At 43.2% G+C, this 14,738-nt stretch overlaps 1 protein-coding gene across 1 annotated transcript in view; it reads right to left on the bottom strand.

The window, feature by feature from the left end:
* Window positions 1–2,659: 2,659 nt before the first annotated feature.
* Window positions 2,660–14,738, bottom strand: part of LOC136785132 (segmentation polarity homeobox protein engrailed-like) — a 50,629-nt gene continuing 38,550 nt past the window's right edge. Inside the window, exon 3 of the mRNA XM_066746168.1 lies at window positions 2,660–4,083. Coding sequence (XP_066602265.1) covers window positions 3,728–4,083 — 356 coding nt within the window. The 3' untranslated portion in view covers window positions 2,660–3,727. The remainder of the gene's footprint in view (window positions 4,084–14,738) is intronic.

Genomic DNA, 14,738 nt, shown 5'->3' with positions numbered 1-14,738 from the left:
CGCGCCATCACAGCAGAGGATCCGTGCGATAGCCATCGGCGCGCGTTCGCTCGCTCCATCCCCGCATGCGGAGAGAAGCTACGCCCGGAACGCGACGAGAGCAATTTCAGCGCACCGTAATGGACGCAGATCGATAAAGGCTGCTGCTCTTATCGTCCACTTTTCACCTCCCATCCATCCTTATTTATGCGACGATGTGGATTCCTCGCAAAAATACCGCTCGACTCCTGCTTCCTCCTTAACGAGCCTCCTCGAGTATTCCACTTCTTCCAACTTTGTATTTAATTGTGAATTAAACTTTCAAATGGCCGAGTGCCTAGAATGCGCAACATCTCTCTCGATCCTTATCGATTATTGTTTCTCAATGACTTTAGATGGTAGATATATGACGGAGAAGCTGCGCTCGTCGACGGAGCGAGGATTTTTGTGGGAAACTCGAGGGAATTTAGTCGATTGTGATCGAAGGCAGTGATGAAATAACCGGTGTCGATATTCGTATCGATTAGAGACTTGACTACAAATATATATATATATATTTAGTTTTTCTCATCGGGTGCATAATTCGGGGCTTGACCTTAGAATGGGACGAGATGGAAGGAGGATGAGGAGGGTGTTGGGGGGTGGTAAGGGTGCTCGAGGAATGTTGGGAATGGCCAGTCGTCCAGGTTAACGTCTGCTCCTCTGTTTCTTTCCTCTCGCCAGTGCTTGGTATCTCGCTACTCTTCTCTTTGCCTCTGTATCTCATTTGTAAAGATTCCGGGACAAAGGAGCGATCGCTTTTATGGATCTGGCGTGGTTGACCCCGGTCCCCGAGGAATGGACAGAAGCGCGAGTCTGTCAAGTACCTACGATTCTAATCTGACATGGACGTATTGGCCGGACCCCGAACCAGGAATGGCCTCTACGCTAATCGGCCACGTATACTCGTTTCATTATTAATCATTAAAGACCACCAAACATTTTCAAACGATCCCATTTTCTTTCCCGATTCCCATGCTTCTTCTTATTATACACGCGGGATACGACAGATAAAACGTTCCCATGTGTACCACGGCCACGAACTTCCCTATATCTTTATAACTAGAAGTGATATTAATTTTTTTTATACCACCTTTTCGAGTGCAAATCGAAAGACGCTTGGAAAAGTTCTTATACGGAAAATTGATATCTCTCAAGATTACAGAGTTAAACAGAATTTTATGTATATTGTCTGTGACTCATCGTTATATATCTGATGAACCTTAATGCGATATGTCTGTACTTTCTGACTTTTTCGATCAGTTATTTTTCATAATTATCCAGGGAGGAAGAGGGAGGGTGAGGGGGAGTGGGGATAGAGAAAAATTGAAACTCGTTAATGAACAAAAGTTTGATTTATTCTTTGGAAGCGAGCACATTGCAAATTTGTCACTCGCCGAGGAGAGCGACGGAGCTTGTACGCGTTGAAGCTGATAATGGTGGAGCATTTGTAGCTTGGCGTGTGAAATACGACAGGGCCGAAGGCAGGTATCGATACACGCGCAACGGATTGGTCCATTCGTTCCTCTCTCGTCTCCGTGTCGCGACGAGCGGAAGTCCCGAAAATGTCCGGCGTCGATTATTCGTCACGTTCATCTTTCATCCGATTTCCGCAGATTGTACGCTAATGCCGTCTATTACTTACCGACCGGTCCCTTCGAGAGAACCCTCCAGTCTCTCTTTTCCTCAATTTTTCACTTCTGCCCCTATAGACAATGATCATACCACCAGGATCTTCTATTTCCACTCCTGTTTAGTCGATTTTTCCTATATTTCATGAGAAATCGAAAGAGCGAATCTATAAGGATTAGCGAAGAATTGAAGAAATCTGCGCAAATTAAGAGTCCCGGGTGACCTTAAGAGCGTTGAATTAAGAATTATAATAGTGACATTGTTAGAGGTAACGCAATAAGCACGAAATGCGTTTAGAGTGAACGGCGTCGTAGGCGTGGCCGTTTTGATATCAGCGATGGCCACCTTTCGACTGTAAATCAATCGATATCTCGCGAACGGGAGGGGCTATCCATGGGGTTCGCGTCAACTCTCTGGCCATGGCACAGAATCTATCGGGCTGATGGAAGCATGCGCCAAATGCTCGATCGACCCGCCTCCTTCCTCTGTACCCCCTTCATCTATACCAACTCTCGTTGCCACAATATCCTCTCTTCCTTATCTCTCCCACAGCTTGTTCCTATCTTTCACCGTATACTCACCTAAAACTCGAAAAATCCTCTATATTATGGTTGAAACGACGCGTGTCATTGACTGGCAGTTAGTAATGTCCAATTATTGCCTCGTTTTCTCTCGAAAATGCAAAATCCACGAAATCCTATATTTTATACCTGTTTATCTGCCACGCATTGCCAATAGGGAATATTGAGTTGAGATTAATATATTATAAAGTGTCTTCGACAATTTTACGATGGCTTTTATAGATAATACATTAACGAAGCCAATAAAAAGGAGATATCATTCCGCTGGATATGAATTTCACAACGCGCCAGTGTTGATTTCTTGAATTTTAATTAACGATCTCTTGGCTATAATATTCCTGTAAATATATCAGATTGCTGTGTGTGCTTTGCAGGATAGGGAGGAGGAGTGTTCTTTGATAGATTGAGAAGACGATTTATGGCTTGATAATAGGAATATTTAATTTGATTTTAAATAATCTTACAAGTATGAGTTTTCGCATGAGCGTTCGCAATGCTTCTGCCTCGCATTTTACACGGTAGAAGTAAATAAATAGCTAAGTAACTTTAAACAGTCTATAGGGAGGATGTGATGTTTTCTCGCTAAATGGTACGGTATGTACATATCGATCTTTCGAATACACCTATACGTACAGCCTTTCTATTATCTTCTATATAATATGTATAAGGTTCTATTGCACATTGCAATCACGTCTTTCGCACATGGATAGGATATCTTACATTTTTACAATAAATTAACCAAGAACTCATTTCTCTCTTTCCCTTCCAGTTCCTCGTATGCCCCCCCCTCTCTCTCTCTCTCTCTCTCTCTCTCTCTCTCTCTTCCGAGTCTCGACACTGCTTTAATTTACACCAGTTGCCCGCGCCAAGTAATCACTGGAAGGTCAAATGGCACTAGAACGTTTTTTCGCTACGGCTCCTCGTGGCGAATTTTCATGTTAACTAACCTTTCGCGTTAAATCTACTCTACATGAAAGTGCCTTCCTCGTTCGAAATTTTCGCAAGTCTCGCACAAATCCATCCTTGGCTAAATTGCTCCAATCCATTCGTATTCGTCAGCTCGTATATTTTTCAGGAAGCTCATAGATTCGGTATAGGACCTTTTTTTTCTTATTAACAGCGAAGATACTTTTTACATTATCTTAATAGCGTCTTATAATAGTCTCGCAGTCTTTCTTACGGAAGGACGAGTGTTCCAGTGAGACTCGAAAATCGAGCGCTCTTGTCGCGCGAGCGTTGAGAGAAAAATCTAGAAAGATGGAGAATCGAAATGATAATAGTCGAAGACTTTTAGGAGGGTAAGAAATCGAAGAAGAACACTGCAGAGAGACTATAGAAAGTCTCGTTTGGTTATCGATGATTGGATTGGGCCAGGACGCAAATTGTTTAGCCTCGGTGCGATGAATCGAACGAAACAAGTTAACTATATATACTACGTATAGTATATATACATATATATTTATATAGTGAGATTGTTGACTGGTGGTCGAATTGGTTCACTTTGCTTGGAGCTCCGCAGCCTGTTCCTCCTCTTCTTTGGTGAGAGGGACGGTGGAGTGGTTGTAGAGGCCCTGTGCCATAAGCTGAAGAGCCAGGGGATTCTTCTGGCCGCTGGCCTTCTTGATCTTGGCCCGTTTGTTCTGAAACCATATTTTGATCTGCGCCTCGTTCAAACCAAGATCCCTGGAGAGCTGCTGCCTTCTGCGCTCGGTCAAGTATCGGTTCTCCGCGAATTCACGTTTTAACCTTGCCAACTGCTCACCGCTGAAGGCCGTTCGCGGCCGCTTCTCTTCAGGTGTGGCGCCGTTCCCGCGCGTGTCACCCGACCTCTTGACCCTCCTTGTTCTGGGACCTGCAAGCACGGAAGGTTCTACCGTTAACTCCTATCTGTCGATTTCTCAAATGAAACTCACCGATATATGCCGATTAAAGTAAACTCAGACCCCCTAGAAGAATATGCTAGATATAAACTATAGTGCACACAGACCCCTTCTCAATATTGTGGAATGCAAAATATTTCGTGCTATTTGACTATAGCAAAGTCCTCTAATCTCGTGTAAAGTAAGTTGTTAAATTTGGTGAGTGGGATTAGTCGAGGAACGTTAATTTTACAATAAACAATAATAGTAATTAAAATACGATAGTCATTAAAAATTAATGATCCAAGATTTTATTAACCATGGTAATTTATAGTGAGTGCGCGAGTACTGTAGTTAAATAACACAATATTTTTACCAGGATGCTAGAGGATGAGACACCTGCAGATGTGTACGTGGTTTACCACTGAAGGTGAAGCAGAATACGGGCGTAAAACTAATCTATTTTTTTGAAACTATAACCTACATAAATATGGTTCTCTTGCAACCTTCCAGAGTGTAAATAGTTATATATGGGACGTGAATAAGGTTCAACAACACAAAGAATGATATCGCGCATTGTTACCGAGATAAATGAGTTCTTACACCCGTACACTCCGGTAGGCTCTCAGTGGTACATTCATACACCCTGTACGTGTAGAATATATTATAAATAGCATTTTATGAAAATAAAACTGCGGCATGGTAGGGTTGGGGGGAGAAGGGATGCAGATGGAAATTCCTATTTCTCGCTTGTAAAAAGAAACAGTAAAAAATTATTTATGGATAGTTGAGCAATTGTTTGTTAAGTAAGGAAGTGCCGGGGAGTGACTGGCTTGATAAATATATGACCGTAAAAGTTCGCAGTGAGAGATTTGCGTACAGGCATAATCCGATTGACGTATTAGAGAGCTACACGTGTGAAATGATACATTCTTGCAGTTATTCTAGGTATAAAATTGCGCAACTAATTGTAAATAATTGAGAGTAAAGGCGACACTCGGGATAATAAAGACGAAGTTTACATAAGCGGTAATTTATTACGACAGGATTTATAATCCTCCGGTTGCCTCGGGAAGGCATCGATTCGCGGCTTTACTCGCCAATAACTTTGCGAAAATTAACGGTCCACGGCCGCTCTTTCGCGATGACAAATTTTACGTTGTCTTTTATTGTCTGGACAGTCCTCTCTCGCTAATTCTTCTTTACCAACCTCGCACATTTTTAGCCTTCGTGTCACGATTCGCCAGTGATAGACCAAGTAACGCGATACGATGAGAGGCGCAGCACTCGCTAAAACCTTGCAAAGTGCTGCACGTTTACCCGCCATGTCCATGCACCTATATGCTTCTTATTCGTAAACATCTGCGCGGTCAGGTTACATTCGAATAACCCCCCACACCTAAATGAAAACACCTTTAACGCGTCTTTTGTTGATTTAGCCGTTCTGCCAGGGCAAATTGCAAGACGAAAACATTGGAAGCCCGCTTTATTACCGGTAGGTTTACCACGCGTGGGCTTGTTTACGTGGGACACGCGGTAAAAGCTGCGCCATATACATATACATACAGTTCACACTGGCTAATAAATCGAGTCTATGACAAATAGATGTCGATAACTCGCGCATCTTAATATAGATTGATTTTAGCTACGATACTCTTGTTGAATTTGTGAGAAAAAGGCTGTTTGTTATGGTTGGATTTAGCCGGGAGGACGCGTCGGTATAGGTTAGTTGCACCGTGCACACACAGCGATATCTAAATATAGAAGGCGAGTTTGGATATGCGTGGTGTCGTTTAACGAGCTCGCGGGATTCGTAGGTGAGAGTAAAGTGGAAGAAACGACAGATCGTCCCGGTTCTTGTGTAAATCCTTCCGCGATTCTTTCTCTTCTTTTATCGTCCTGCGAGTTTTCCACGTCTGGGTCTCCGGCGTGTATACACGCGCGTTCACGCGGGTCTTTATCGTAAATCAAGCGTATTATTATTGTCGAGGGCCCCAAACCCCCGGCAAAATCCTAACCCAACTTTGTGACTCTCGACGGCGTCAAGCCACGTTCCAACCGTCCAGCCTGGACACTATTATAGGGACTAGAAACGTAGAAACGCGAAGCGACATACTTTCAAATCTCAAAATTCAATTCACGCTTCTCTCACGGTTCTTCCACCGCGACGACTTTTATGAAGACGCCGCGCCGCTTCCAATGGACTCCCCACAAATCAAAACTACCGCTATCCATTGTTTTTAGACTCCCCGAATAGAAATTTCGCGGCTATATCGTATCAATTGATCTTTTGAATCGTGCGCATGCGTCTATGTACTATACACCACAGTATATATAGCATAGAATAGTTTATATACAAAGATCGTTTGACGCTCGTTTTAAGAAAGCAGCCTGTGATATCCTATAAGGAATTCTATATGTAGATTCGTGCAGAAGCGTTTAAGGGCTCGTTATTTTGGAGATAGTCGGTGAGATTGTCGAGACCCGGTTTATCCAATGGAATCTGTTAGTGGTCTTCCGTGCGATCGGATTTTATAATCCGATCTGTAGAATCGATAGTTCCGGGGCTTCTCGGAGTTGAATCAGCCGCGTTCACCTCGCTAATATTTCATCGCTTAAACACGGCGTGGCGTTTCGCGCGCCATTTACACGCGGCCACCTCGACTGTAATTGCGAATAAATCAAATCATAACGATCAACGCGCTTTCTATCGCGTCGTGCGATCAACGCAGACTCCGCGTTGAGGTACAGTCTTTGCACGGTATATCCCCCGTTAACCAATTAGTGGGAGTTTTCTGCAACGAGGGTGGCTAAATAAGCATTTATATAGATATTTTATACATTACACCAATGCAGGGAGCTGGCAATAATTCTTCTTTTGATTCAAAATTTTCTTTTTCTACATAATATTCTAAATACTTTTCTGCTCGATAAATGTGAATTTAATTCTTTTAAAAGACCTTTTCTCATAGATAATTTGAGGTTTTATTTATCAACAGCCATTTCGGATATTTTAATCTTGCGAAAAACATTTTTATAAGAAATATTCGACACTTGTGCTTCCTTTTTGATTTCGCGTATTATGTTTGTTAGTATAGTACTCTTTTCTATTAGGATTAAGGATAATTATAGTAGACTATGATTTTTCATTACTTTGTTTAATTGATATGTGCATCGGAAAAATTTTTGTGGAAGAAATATTTAATATAGTGAGATTTAATAATTCGGTTTTTAGTAGATGTATACGTATATTGTAGGAAATGTTAATTTTAATTATGCAAAACATTATATATACGAGGTCGTGACACTAATAAATATGCTTCAGTTTGATTCAAAAATATAAAGTAAGAATCAAAAAATATTCTGTCTAAAAAAATGAATAATTCTACAGTCTATCCATAACATTGAACGCTATAATAATTGTATCCGGTCCGCATTAATCTATATTCCATGTGAAATTTGAAGGGAATCAAATCTATCTGCATTCTAATCTAACATAATTTATATCCGGTCTGTGTCAATCTGTATTCTATTTGTGATTTGAGTGAATTCAAATTATGATTTTATTTAGGACTATATGAAACTGATGTCCGCGAATTAATTTAACAAAAGAACGCACGAGAACAAAATGAGAGCGATCATTTGATTGTTATGGAAAACGTTTACAGCTGGAAGAATTTTTTTCGCGTTGATTGGTCAGAGTTTGGTAGAGAGTTTAGGGAGGAAAGTGGAGAGGAGAGGCGGTTCTCGCGGTGTATCGAGAAGTAGAGCTAGTAAAGTGGCGAGGTGCGCAGGTATAGCGTGAAACATACCAGCCTTGGCAGTTTCTCGTTCTAGACCGTGGTAGCGAAGACTGACTGAGGTAACGAACAGTCGGCAGTCTAATTACTTAAGCGAAGCGAAGTAGTCTTGTTGTCGAGTAGACGGTGTTAGTGGGGAGAGGGGGAGGGAGGGGTGGCCCGTTTGGAAGCAGTTCTCGCATTTCTCCACTATATTCAGCTTCGTTGCCGCAACGACCCCTCTCAGTCTTCTTCTTGCACACCACCCTCTTTCTCTCTCTCCAACCGTGGCGAATTCTTCCCTCTCCACCCTCGGACTCTTAGGGGTAAAACCAATAATGCTAAGACGCCTCTTCCACCGAGTACACTCCGAAGTGCTTGGCATACCTACGACCCACGACTTTGGAGAAACACTAATTTTCAACGCCTGTCTTTGACTCAGATGTTAGCTACGTTTTCCACGAATAAACTATTAATTATGCACCGGCTATAATTAAATCTTCCACTCGCGCAATATCATTTCGAAAGGGATATATATTTACGGAAAGCGATCGGCCCTCGACGCGTAACGCTCGAGCATCGTTGGCCGGCTTTTAACGCAGAATGCCACTCGACTTGCTCGTCACGTTGCTTTTAATTACGTTCGCCAGTATCGGCTGAAACGAAACGACAACGTCCTCCTAAATAGAAGCCTAAGAATTCATTAACGACGCTCGCGCTGCCAGCGAGACGGAGATTCTCCACGGTATAAATCGACTATATCGTCCGGACTTTCATTTAGGATTTACGGCCTTTTTCAATAAAACTCTGGCCTTTATAACTCGAGCCGTGGCAAATAAACGAACGCCTTGAAGAACGAGAAAAAAAAGCAAGTGATGTACTACCTTATTGACAGCTTATCACGTTCGTTATCTCTCCAGACTGCGTACCGGCTAATGGGGAAATATAGAAAGTATATACTTTGTTTTTTCGCCATCAGCGCCCGAGTAATAATATAAACGCGAATTATACATACATATATATATGTATACCTTTTACTTAATTGCCATAGCAAGTTATGGCCGTATCAAAGTATTAATAAGCCACGATTAAGTACGATTTACCGATATATCAATTTCCTCCTGAGAATCGATAACCTAGCATTATTAACGTCATTAATTCAGCACGATCGCGTATAATAATTGGAATTGAAAAATTATGCCGATTGTCGGCTAGTTAGGCGTTCGGAAAATTCCCGTCCATATAACGACAAAACCAATGATTTAGCTGTCCGTGCGCGCGTTAATTGAAAAAGAAAGAAACGAGGAGAGAGATTAGAGAGGTTTTTTTCTCCTCAGCGGAGCCAATATTGGCGAGGTTGATCGATAAAAGTCTAAACGGCGCGTGAATATTTATCGAGGATAATTATAACTCTGCTGGAGAGTGTAGCAGACGCAGGGGTTAATGGAACGATACTATAAGGAAAAGGGTGAGTCGTTAACCGGGGCGTTGTTATACGGCTCGGCGGAAGATGGAGCAATTTTCAGCGATTAGTCGTGCCTAACGCAAGACTTTGTAACCCCATTAACGATACCATTTTCCAAACGCTCCGCGAGTCTGTATATACGAAAAAGTGCATTCCATGGTTGATGCGGCGCGCACTGGGACTCGCACTTTTAGAAAGCGTCCTCTCCGTCCAGGTGTGTATACATATATATATATATATATATATATATATATATTTATGTATAACGTCGAGTTTATCAAAAGGAGCGTATACGTACGCAGGAGCCTCGGCGGCGAGATTACAGCGCGGAATACTGCAGACGGTAGGCAAAAGAAACAATAATTGCACGATAAATGTCGCAAGCGGGCGTTGATTTTAGTTAGTGGAAACTGGTGTTTAAGGAGGTACAGGCGCGCGCACTTGGATAACGCGGCGGTGATCATCAATTAAGGCGCGTTCTCATCGCGAGTGCAGGTGAAACGAGCGTCGATTACCGAGCGCAAATAGTCGCACGATCGTTTAGGGCCGCGCGTACCTAGTCGATCGACTTGTCGTTTCCGTGAATCCGGTGGTGCTCGCGCGTTTCGATACGCGCCTCTGTGTGCGTCTCTCCTCTAAATAGTGTATGTAATAGCGTGGCACGAGTGGAATCACGACGAGCCTCTCCACGAGTCGGACTCACTTGAGTTATAACCGCGAGTCTGCTAACTCGGACAAACGAGCCTCGCCGTGTCGACGTACACACAGCACGGACTTCTTTTTCCTTTTCCCGGCTTTTTCAATCTCGTTTCCCCTCGCTCTCCCTCCGCTCTCTCTCTCTCTCTCTCTCTCTCTCTCTCTCTCTCATTCTTATTGTCTTTCTGCTCGAAAATTACGAGAGTTTCATCGCGTGCCGCGCTGTCGTGTCCTACACACGAGGAACACACACTTGAGCATTAACAAATGGATGACGGTCCTTATCCGGATCTTCTTCTCCTTGTTATCCCCACCCCTTTCCGCTCCAGGAACTCTAATAGTTATTCGTGCTTCTGTTTTTATTTCGTTTCTTTCTAAACGTTACTTTTAATTTTCCATTCTCAAAAATTCTCCCTGCCCCCTTCTCTCTTCCTCCTTCTCTACCCCACTCGCATACCTCTTGCGTGAATGTGTACGGCCTGTGCGTTACCTTCGTGGCTCGTCTACTTACTTCGTCCTGAGAACAAAAAAGAAAAAACACACCGATTAAAAATCGTATCGTAAAAGTAAGAAAAATTTGTCGTTTAAAATATTACTATAATATACATATATATCTATATATAAACTAGTTATATCTGTCCGTCTATTTTTATAAATTGAGACGTTGTGCAATTATTTCATATAATCGATCAATTAACGTCATATATATATATATATAGAAAGTTATTGAGCTAGGCCATTCTTGGTCGAAACTTTGGATTTCGCGAATGGTGGATTATCGGTTAATCAGTTTTGCGAGTCTCGTTAAAACGTTTCGCGACTAGCTTCGTGGAATTTCACGAAAAGTGACCGTTGTCGGTAGTTATAGCTACAACCATAAATAATGAGCATTGATTGGTCACTCGTCGATCGTTACTAGCCAGTACGTGACTGCATTTACGTTTCCATGGGTCGTTAACTCGCTTCCATTAAGGCGCGGGCTTGTCTCTCTTTCTCTCCCTCGCTCTCCGTCTCTCTTTTTCTCCATCTCCCCCATTTCCTCTTTTCTATCATACATTTCCACATAAATTTCCTTCGACCGCAGCATTGTTGCAAATTAATTGCTACCATGGTAATCACTATACTGCAGATATGTATAAACGAATCGGTGATTCTCGCGTGTCTCTCGATCGACGCTTGGGCTAATAAAGGAGCCAATGGCCGAGGGATGATTCAATTTTTAAAAAGTTGCAGACAGATAAATATTTACGCGGCTGCAACACAATTAAGATTCCAGGCTGGATAATGGACAAATTATAATTGGACACAAGTCAATTACGCGCAAAAAGCAAGCGGCTTGCAAAGCATTCGACGTATTGCACGGAGAGCGGTCTAGTTTTCGCGTAGAGGTTTACCATTTTGCGAAAAGAAAGTTGTCTCGCTAGAGCTATTAACCTTGATACCCAATCATGGTAGAACGATGTTGAAGTCAGCCGAGCCTTATCTGATAGGAATTAACGGGCATTACTGACATTGTTTGCTATCGGTTTTCTGTTATTATTACGTTAAGCGTGGCCAGTGCGATAACGAGAGATCGATAGTGAGCCGCATCGATCCAGAATGCGGTTAACAAGGGATCGCGATAAGAGGTACCAAAATGCCACTTGCGATTGTCTCATTATAGATTGCTCTCATAATTCATATCCCAGCAGCGATCTATATTCTCGATCGTTTCGCTTTATTACCCAAGTGACTAGCTCAGATAGATCCCAGCAATTTAATGCACTCGAAGGCGTTTCATTTCTATTATTCGCCCTACGAATAAATTTCGTAGCCTATATATACCGTCAGCCAGTACTCGTACGATTCACCGAGATATCATCTTAAGCCCTGCTTAGCTCGGATTTATCTTCGATCTATGTAAACCTTTCTGCGCGCTTATATATATATACTCCCTTATAAAAGGGGGGACGAATTGCGAAACATCGACACGATGGACAGACATTAGCGAGTTAATTATCGTGCTCGAGAATTGTTAGCAAAATGCTCGTTAATAATAATCACTGGAGATAAGGATCGTTCTATACCTATAGATCGCCCAATAATCGCTCGTTCTTATATACTTATCTATTTTAACTGCGATCCTTCCCACGATCGACACTATAAGCGTACAACCCTTTTTCAGCATTTCTCCGCGCGGTGTATTCTTGACACGAGACCAGCACGTGTACGAATTTTAATCGTGCATGAAAATTCCATGCCAGTAATGATAAATATTATCATTCATCAAAACTGTCCAGGACCGCATTGCAAAGTTGCCAGAATCGGGTATTTTCTTTCCCCCTGCCATGCTTCCCATTCCCTATATTTAACATAGGAAAGCGAGTGATAGTGGGGGGAAGAAAATACCCGTTTCTGGCACCACCATCCAGAATCACTATTCTCTAAACTCATCGATCAACGACAGCTGTCCGCAGTCCGGTTCTCCAATTAATTTACATAAATAGCAATAACCACGTTACGTAAATTCATCTATGCACAGGCACACGTGGAAACCACGAGTGAACTGCTTAAACTAATTAAGCTGTTCTGCTTTTACTTTTGCCCAGGATGAAGCGAATCTTCTCGAGGAGCTACGATTAAATCGCGTAGATTTTTTCGCTTATAAATAAAGTGTGTAATAAGCAGTTGCAGTAATGAAGTAACCGTTACGAATGTAATAGGATTGCGAGTGTGAGCACGTGGATCCCGTAGATCTCCGCTTTCATTATACACGAGTACATTGTAGCGCGTAATAACGTGTGTGGCGTGGTGTGTGGTAATGGAGATGGCGCGGGTGTTTTGCGCACGTTCTCGCAATCATTTAGCAAGGGGGATAACCCTTAACACGCGATGCGTATTTTCAAAGCATTTTCATTCCAAGCGTATTATTTATTTCGCGATGCTTGTTTTTGTCTGGTTTTCAATTGGCTGCTCGCCTCGGCGCAGTCGAGATAATGCCAACTCTCCCTTTCCTATCCGATTGTTTACCGTGCCATGTGAATTACACGTTTCCAAGCGACGCTGGAGGTGTCCGCGATTTAGTGCTTGACCCTTGCTGCACCCACATCGCGACTGCAGACTACTGAAATGCCTGTGATTTCGCCAACAGCATTCTTCTCTGCTTATTAGCTATTCGCGCACGGTGCACTTTGTCATTTTCACCCTGTTAAAAATTCTTTTCGGATATATACGCCTCGAGGAAAAAATAAACCACTGAATATTTTACTTTACAACTCCCGGGAGTGAAAAGATGGTATATATATATATATATATATATATATATATATATATGTGTGTGTGTGCTCTGTCGCCTCTGGGAATTATCGCGAGTCGCGTTCTCCGGCGAATAGCCTGGAATAAAGGACGAGGTGGTTGCATCGAGGCATCAGGATGAGTTTTAACGGTGGAAAACAATCGAGCAGGATCAAAGATTTATGAGAGGAATGGAGGAACTTGCTGACACGGTGCAATTGGTGCCTCATTAGGTAGCAGTGGCGCAGCGATAGCTCAGCTTCACATTAGGGACGTCACTCTGTCGTCGTGGAACGTCAGGTTCTCGGGGGGACTTTCATGTGTTATATAGCTTAGAGTTGGTGCGAGGGCTTCGCTCTCGCGTACGTATGTGCTACGTGTCTCCTTTGAATCCAAGGGAAGTCGCTACGCAGCAAAGTTGACTCAAGTGGTTGACGCGGGAGACGAGAAGATGAATTTGCGAGAGAGAGGGAAACGGCAAATGGCAGCATCCGTCGAGATAAAGTAGCGTGGATGCACGCGTGCTCCTTCCTTCCTGCTGCTCTTCGCGCGAGGAGTGCACTCGCGTCAGCCTCCGAGTATGCGTATATATCCATGTGCGCGCCGTTGGGGGGGGGGGGGGGGGTTGAGCTTGAGAAACGGAAAACCGGAATGAGACGGGGTAAGAATACGTGAATGGCAACAAACACGGCCACCTTCGATCTCGAGTCTGCTCTCTTGCCTCTCTTGCCTGGTTAAATATAGAACTTTCGCCGCGCGGAACAACGATTCTCCTTTTCCCCCTCCCCCTCTTTCGCTGAGACTGTGTGTCAAGAGTCCCTCTCTCTCTCTCTCTCTCTCTCACTCCGTCTATCCCAGCGAACCCTCTTCGCGCACGCTTCTTTCCTACTCTCCTCGAGCCGCGGCCCGCGATCCGCGCGCTGATTGATGCGTCCCCCGTGAACGGAGACCTTGTTGCAAGATTTCTGCAATTTGTACGCGCGAATGCGAGAACTACTTTACCGCTAATTTGGCGCATATCGAACCATGCACCGACGTAAACATCAGCCAAGAATCAAACGCTCGTCCTTTGTTTCCGCTATTATCTCCTCTCTTGAAAAAACTTGCGCAACAAATGCTCGCTCCTTCCCGCTACAACATTCCCTTGTAAACTCAATGTTTTTCTCCTGTAGTAAACTCGACGCCGAACAAATTTTTGCCTCTCCAAGAGACTTTGCTAAATTACCACCGTTTTCTCGCTCTCATCCACGTATTTTCTCAAATTCTTCCTACCCGGCCAAAGAAACTCCCTGACATTTTCCTTTGCTGCGTCTGCTGCTACAACTAGTGTTTATCAGTCTCTGTGCGCGGAATTTATACGCCAGCCCGTTATTTATCGTGTTAGTCGGGAATTGCATATAAAACTCGTAAAATCACCAATGTAGATGGGAAACGT

The sequence above is a fragment of the Prorops nasuta genome, unplaced genomic scaffold (genome assembly GCF_024137725.1).
Source record: "Prorops nasuta isolate Cenicafe-Biocafe unplaced genomic scaffold, Cenicafe_Pnas_1.2 PNAS00003, whole genome shotgun sequence".
Classification (NCBI taxonomy): domain Eukaryota; kingdom Metazoa; phylum Arthropoda; class Insecta; order Hymenoptera; family Bethylidae; genus Prorops; species Prorops nasuta.
The sequence above is the reverse complement of the archived record's forward strand: the minus strand, read 5'-3'. Positions and strand labels throughout refer to the sequence as shown.